The following is a 6851-nucleotide window of genomic DNA, read 5'->3' on the forward strand; positions in this document are numbered from 1 at the left end:
GACTTGGTTGTACAGCTCTCTTTCCTGATGACCGTACCGTAGCAGTTTGGCCAATCTTTGAGTTGCCCTTTCAAGTTAGGGCAAAACTTTTCAACCCTTGTAAATTTACTCTCAGCTGTACAACGACACCGGTTTCAATCTTGCATTTAGTTGCATTTTCGGCCTAGTTCCCAGGGCGGGGTTAACGGGACAATGAAGGGCCTGCGGGTACAGGGACTGCAGGGGAGTGGGTGCCTTTAGCACTGTTTTAAATGTAGCCAAAGTGGAGGGAAGAGGGAAAGATTAAAGAAGGGTGGGAGGGTGTGGTTGGGGAGGCTGAAGGGCAGAGAGGATCAGCACATCCACTTTCCTCTTTAATTTCAGATAAAATGCATTAATGTCATTTTATTGCTCATATATAACTCCTTGTGAGCAGAGAATACATCTATCAACTCTGTTGTATGCTCAGTAGAGTGCTCTGCACACAGCAAGTGCTCAAAATACGATTGATCGATAACTGAGTATATAATTTTGGTTCCAGAGCCGTTTTTCCCACAAGGGGTTGGTTTGTATTGTTGTATGTTTCTCTCCCTAAGGTGAAAAGGGCATTTGAAACCCAAAGAGCTAATCATTTGTACAGTTAAAAAAAAAAAAAATCAATCAATTACCGGTCCCCAACCAGTAGAGAATAATTTTTATAAATGTGATACTTTTAGTCATTAATGACCCATGCATGTAGCATAGCACTGTAGATGCTCCCATTGAAGAGGAATTGGGAGTTAGGGAATCTTCATTTTATCACTTCCTGTAATTACAGACACTGAGAATTCTTTTTTTTTAATGTTAAACTCCTTGCCCATTTGGGCACTTAAATGCTACCTGACAAGACCAATTCAACTTCTGAAACTGTCATAGTGCCAGTTTAAAACACTCAGTTCTTATTAGTCCATTTTTCTTCAGGTGGGCTAGAATGTTCTGTAAAGTTGCCAGAAGGAACCACAGTTAATCTGAATGTTATTTTGCAGTTTACTTCAACTTCAGTGGAAGCAAGACCTAGATAAAGGATTGGAGCTTATCAGTAAAGCCATTGAAATTGATAACAAATGCGACTTTGCGTATGAAACAATGGGAACTATTGAAGTGCAAAGGTAAAAATGAGATCTTCACTCTGTTCCGTAGAAGCTTTATCATTAGTTTTCCCCTTCAAACTGCTACAGTTCAGGAATCCCCTGTTGTTAATAATAATAATAATAATAATAATAATAATAATAATAATAATTTGTCTTCTATGCGCTGGGGTAGAGATTTGTATCTCACATTGTAACTAGGAGGGACAACAGGTATTAAATCTCCATTTTACAATGAGGGAACTGAGGCCCATAAAAGTGAAGTGACTTGGCCAAGGTCATGCAGCAGGCAAGTGGCAGAGGCAGGATTAGAACTCAGGTCTTCTGACTCTATGCTCTTTCCAGTAGGCCATGCTGCTTATCACCATCAATCGTATTTATTGAGCGCTTACTATGTGCAGAGCACTGTACTAAGCGCTTGGGAAGTACAAATTGGCAACATATAGAGACAGTCCTTACCCAGCAGTGGGCTCACAGTCTAAAAGTGGTCTCACAGTCTAAAATGTTGCACTGCTGTTTGTTTTTAGAGTTCTTTCAACATTGTCTTGAATCTTAAGGGCCTGAAGTGACTCAGACACATCCCTCCTCTTAACTGTCTTCCCTCTTCAGCATTTGAAATTTTTTAACCGACTTGAAGAGCGAGATTAATCGATCAGTGGTATTTGAGTGCTTATTGTTTGCAGAGCACTGCACTAAACCCTTGTGAGAGGAGTGTGTCTGTTTATTGTTGTACCCTCCCAACCGCTTAGTACAGTGCTTTGCCCACAGTAAGCAGTCAGTAAATACCATTGAATGAATGAGGACAGCAGAGTTGGTTCCTGCCCACAAGGAGCTAACAGCCTAGAGGCAGAGACAGACTTTAAAATAAATTACAGATCTGTACAAAAGTGCTGTGGCGTAAAGATCAATTGCCCCCCATTGCGATGGCTGACATCTCTATTTGGCATCAGAAGTGCTCTCCACATAGTAAGCACTCAGTAAATGCTATTGATTGATTGATTAGATTATGATCTTTAGTTAATAAAAGATGACTTTGCTGGATATGATACGAAAGGTACTTTTAAAATCAATGCACCCAGCATTGTTTACATTTCTATTTCTATTCTTTCTATTCTTCCTTTCTATTTGATCATTAAACATAACTTTATGGCAAAGCTTTACCTGATTTAAATTCCACCCAGGGCTCCACTGAGACTCACAACCCACACATGTGCAAGTTTATGTTTACCCCTGGGGGATAATGAAGTTTCACACTGCGATTTAGCGGAACTTGAAATTTTCAAAACTCAGGCTTAGCAGCTTTTAATATTACAGTCACTTCAGATAAAGGATCCAGAAGTGAGTCGAGGTTTTTATGAGATGTCAGTGGAACTTGCCAATGGCTTATCCTGCCAATCCCAGTTTTGCCACTTATAGGTTTTGTGACCTTACGCTTTAAGCGGTTAGTACAGTGTTCTGCACACAGTAAGCGCTCAATAAATACGATTGATTGATAAGCGCTTAGTACAGTGCTCTGCACACAGTAAACGCTCAATAAATGCGATTGATTTAACTTGTGTGTTTCATCTGTAAAATGGGAATTAACCTGTTCTCCCTCTACGCACAATAATAATTAGTGCCAAGTAAATACCATTGATGTTAATTGCTTATTTAAATACTTATTCACTCTTCTGTTCTGATGGAGGTAGAGATTATTAAATTACTGTCTTGTGAAATTTGTTCTATTTACTGCCATTCACTTGATGAGTAAAATAGTAGTGTGAGCCACTTAATAGTATAAAAGCTTGGGCTTGTCTCGATTTTTCCATATTTTATTTACTTCAGGGAGCACTTTAATGGGTCAGTATGTTTACTCCTATTTTTCCAAATAATACTGTTAAGAAATGACTTGGATTATCTTCAAAACTACCCTCCCAGCAACTCTCCTTGATGATCCTCTGGCTTCTTCACTAAAAGGAAGAAACTGACCCAAAAGTATGATGTTGTGTTGTGTGGATGCAGTGTTAGAATCTGTGAAAAGTTAGAAACTTTAGTTAGTAGGTCCAATTCAGCGGGTTCCAGCCGCGCCAGTCACTTGGTACTCCAAAGCGTAGTTAGGAAATGGTCGTTTAGAGAGTGACCCATCTGTTCCCTTTTCTTTTTTTTTTCCTCCTTTCAGGGGAAACATGGATAAGGCCATCGACATGTTCAACAAAGCGATTAACCTGGCCAAGTCCGAAATGGAGATGGCCCACCTGTATTCCCTTTGTGATGCTGCTTATGCCCAGACGGAAGTTGCTAAGAAATATGGATTGAAACCACCGACGTTGTAAAAATCATTGGAAAGAAATACGACCCTCTTGTAGTTTACCTCCTCGTCGTCCGAGCCCTAAAGACCCGTATCGCAAACTCTGTTGAATGGTGGAACTTCAGTTTTTCCGTTTGTGGTGTTGTCATTTGTTACATCTGTTCAGTGTTTAGGTGTTGTGGGAGTGGCTGTCAAGGAAGTTTGCGGTGTTGCAGTTTTCCCTCCCATGCGGCTGGGTGCCTGTGGAGGTTAGCGAATCTATTTGCACAGGGAGCAAAGGATCTCTTTTGGCCATGCAAATAAAACCAGATTTCTCTTGGTGGGCTTTTTTTTTTGTGTGGGGCAGGGGGGAGGAGGCAGGGTGTGAGATGGGGCTTGTTTTTCTTTTTGTATATACGTAATATATGAAAATTTTACAGCATGCTGGTTTTAAAATATAGTGAGTGCTGTAAGAGATTTCTTTGGTACGTAATTGATGCTTATGGGTGTGGTTTGTTTTTTGTTTCTTAAAAAAAGTCCAGTTGGGAGAGAACCAATTTAGTGGGCATGCATAACCCGCTGCTTAGCTGGTCTGGGAAGGCGGGGAGGCAGCCACGCATCCATTTTTTTACCATGGCTCCAAGGGAGGATACTAACTATCTTGTCCTCAAGTCCAAAGCAACCGTTTCTCCGCAGTACCTTAAGCAGAAGGGGGAAAACTGTCCTGAGCATGTTTGCACGTTGGAGAGATTTAGGAAAAGAACTCAGTAGTATCCCAACCTATGGGAGAGTGGCCCAGACAAGGTAAGATGAAGTGTGTGTTTGCATTGTGTGCGTTATGAACTTAAGGCCGTTCAAGCCTGAGACATTTTCTGCATTCGGTAGTCCTTCTTATTTCACAGGGCATGTTTTTGAAAGCAAATTTCCAAAACGTTGGCCACGGGGGCGGCCGAAGTAAAGACGAAGGTGAGGGTGATTACTGAATTAGCTCCTTAGAGCTGGCTAGGGCTTGTTGCCGTAAACCTAGCTTGTCAGATGTGTGTTGCTGAAGACTCTTACGGTTGTGCATGCTAATGAAAGCTAGTGGAAGTGACTCCAGGATTACTTACAGGGGATACTGTTGTTTAAAATCCTCTATTATGTGACCTTGCCCCTCAATCTACAGGTATTTCTAATTAAGGAGATGTCCCTCTCTTCTCAGTGGGAACTTTGCAGCTTATTGTCTCTCCGCACCGCACCCCAGCCCATTTCTTCGGGTTGCCATTTTGGGTAGACGAACCTGTGTCTTAAAGAGGAGATTTCTATCTTTTAGAACCTCTAAGAAGGAAAAATGAAGAGTTGCCGAGTGCAATTGGCTTTTGTTGGACCCGAAATCCTCTCCATTTATGGAGGCAGCCCTCTCTAGAAGGGGCAGTGTTCTTTGGATGCTTTGCTGCAAAAATTACATGGGATAATTAACATGGCCTTAATGCCAGCGGGAGGGTTTTGAGTTTACCAGGGAGGAAGGTGACACGAAATAGTTGGGAGTGTTAAAATGTAAAGGCTGTCGCTATTCCACGTGACAAGCCGTTTGTCAGAGTTCAGGAACGGTCCACTCATCTCAATCTTCCTGAAACCCCTGATTCTCTAAAGGGTGCTTTTGTTTTGTTTTTGCATGGCCTTATTTCCATTGACACTGACATTATAATTTTCTTACCCTCAACCCCCTTCCTCTCCCCTGGGTGGATGGGGGAAGGAAAAGAAGCATGTGCCATTCAATTATGACCATTCCAAACCATCACAAACCAGTTCTTAAAATATTTGAAACTGCACCGAAAGCTAATCTGTTTTCTTTTGCAAATGACCTCACCTGTAAATTCACCAAATAAATATTACAGTCAAGTATATTTCTACTTATTTTCAGCTGGTCAGCCCCGGAGAGAGAAACACACATACCAACTGATTCGGCCAGTGCTTGGAGGAGAAAAGGGGCCCAACAGACTTTTAAGAGGTCTGGGCAGACAGAGCCTGGAGTTTTTCCCCTCCAAAAATTGATCACCTGTTGTATCCTCCAAGCATCCTTTGGTGACTCTGTTGGAAATTTAGCATTGAGCTAGGTATGTTCATTTTTCTTTTTTAATGTAAGTTAGGTATGGGCATCCGTGCAGAAGTTAACAGAAAAATGGTCTGGACAAGGGGCCATAGTGGCACCTCACTGGATGATTGGCATAGGTGTGACAGGAAAGTGAGTTTTACTTGGTAAACTCGAATGCTTTATGTGTTGGGGGTTTGATTTATCTTTAAAACCCCTCTGGACTAGTAAATTAGGGTGTTAAGGATGGGAAATTGGTTTTGTGGATATTTCTTTCTCCTGTGGATTCAGCGCACAAGGTTTTGAGAGGGACCTAATGTTGCTACTTTAGAATGCTAATAATGGAGGCCTGGTGTGGGAATTTGAGAGTCAGGAGTCCTGGGTTTCAGGCTGAGCACTGCCTCTGGCCTTCTGTGACCTCAGGCATGTTGCTTCACCTTTCTTATCTGAAAACAAGGGATAACAACACCTAACTCATAAGGAGTTGGAGAATAAAATGAAATATTGGGAAAGGAGTGGAATGTAAACAAAACATACTCAGAACCGTGCCCTTTGGGGAATTTAATCTGTGTAAAACTGAATAGGAATAAAGGACGTTCTACTAACCAACTCTGTATCTGCTCCCAGGTAGCCCCAGGATCTTTCTCCTAAAAAGCCCAAGTTGGGGGGGCGGTGGGGAGGGTCACTGTTACACCTCTTCTTGGGACGGGGAAAGAAGAGGTGGGGATAGGCCCCAAGCAGGATCACCTCGGCCCTTTCCAGTTCCCCCCAGCCTCTTGCAGGGCTTAGAAAGAGGGGCCTCTATTTGCCACCTTTCTGTCTTGGATAGTCCAGGCCACGTCAGACCTACGTCACGTCACGTCAGAGAGTGCAGAAGGGGTAAGTGACGCTTGTTTTTCTTCTTGCACGGTGTAAGCTGTTGGTCCCCGTGGGCCATAGAGCTATTTTCACGAGACTGGGTCACTGTTGTCCTCCAGGGCCAAACCTTGGGTGTCGAGGGAAGGAGAGAGGGTAGCAGTAGAGGAGAGAGATGTTAGGCCACCCCAGTGGGCACCTGGCTTTTCTCAGTCCCTCAACAAAGTCAGGAGCGTGGAAACCTGGGCACGACTTGCCTTGGGAAGAATGAGATTGAAAGGAGACGGGTCCTCAGTGCTCAGAGCAAAAAAAACACCCAAGTGTGGAATCCTGTTCTAAAAGCATGGGTATTCAGCTGAATGAGACAAAAAGGCAAAATGATCAGACGTCAGCATTTATTGAGGGAACATGGTGATTGGAAGCAGACTAAAAGTAGAGGGTGCAACCCTCTGCCCTCCTGTAGCTTAATAACCTACCCCCTCTTCCTAATATTACCCCCATTAATGTAAGGAAAAAACAAGCAATGCAGGCATCTTAACCTAACCACCCTGCT

At 42.8% G+C, this 6851-nt stretch overlaps 1 protein-coding gene across 2 annotated transcripts in view; it reads left to right on the forward strand.

Moving 5' to 3' along the window:
- TOMM70 (translocase of outer mitochondrial membrane 70) overlaps positions 1 to 6052 on the forward strand; it is a 34177-nt gene extending 28125 nt beyond the window's left edge. The window contains exons 11-13 of one of the 2 annotated variants that reach the window (XR_005456146.1): positions 1005 to 1127; positions 3265 to 4176; positions 5276 to 6052. Coding sequence is in view for 1 of the 2 variants with exons in the window: in XM_038766100.1 (XP_038622028.1) it covers positions 1005 to 1127; positions 3265 to 3418 (277 nt within the window). In the remaining variant the exon portion in view is untranslated. Of the gene's footprint in view, positions 1 to 1004; positions 1128 to 3264 lie in introns of both variants that reach the window. The other variant, XM_038766100.1, reaches the window with a different exon arrangement.
- The last annotated feature ends 799 nt before the right edge of the window (positions 6053 to 6851 follow it).

Source organism: Tachyglossus aculeatus, chromosome 24, assembly GCF_015852505.1.
Source record: "Tachyglossus aculeatus isolate mTacAcu1 chromosome 24, mTacAcu1.pri, whole genome shotgun sequence".
Lineage (NCBI taxonomy): Eukaryota > Metazoa > Chordata > Mammalia > Monotremata > Tachyglossidae > Tachyglossus > Tachyglossus aculeatus.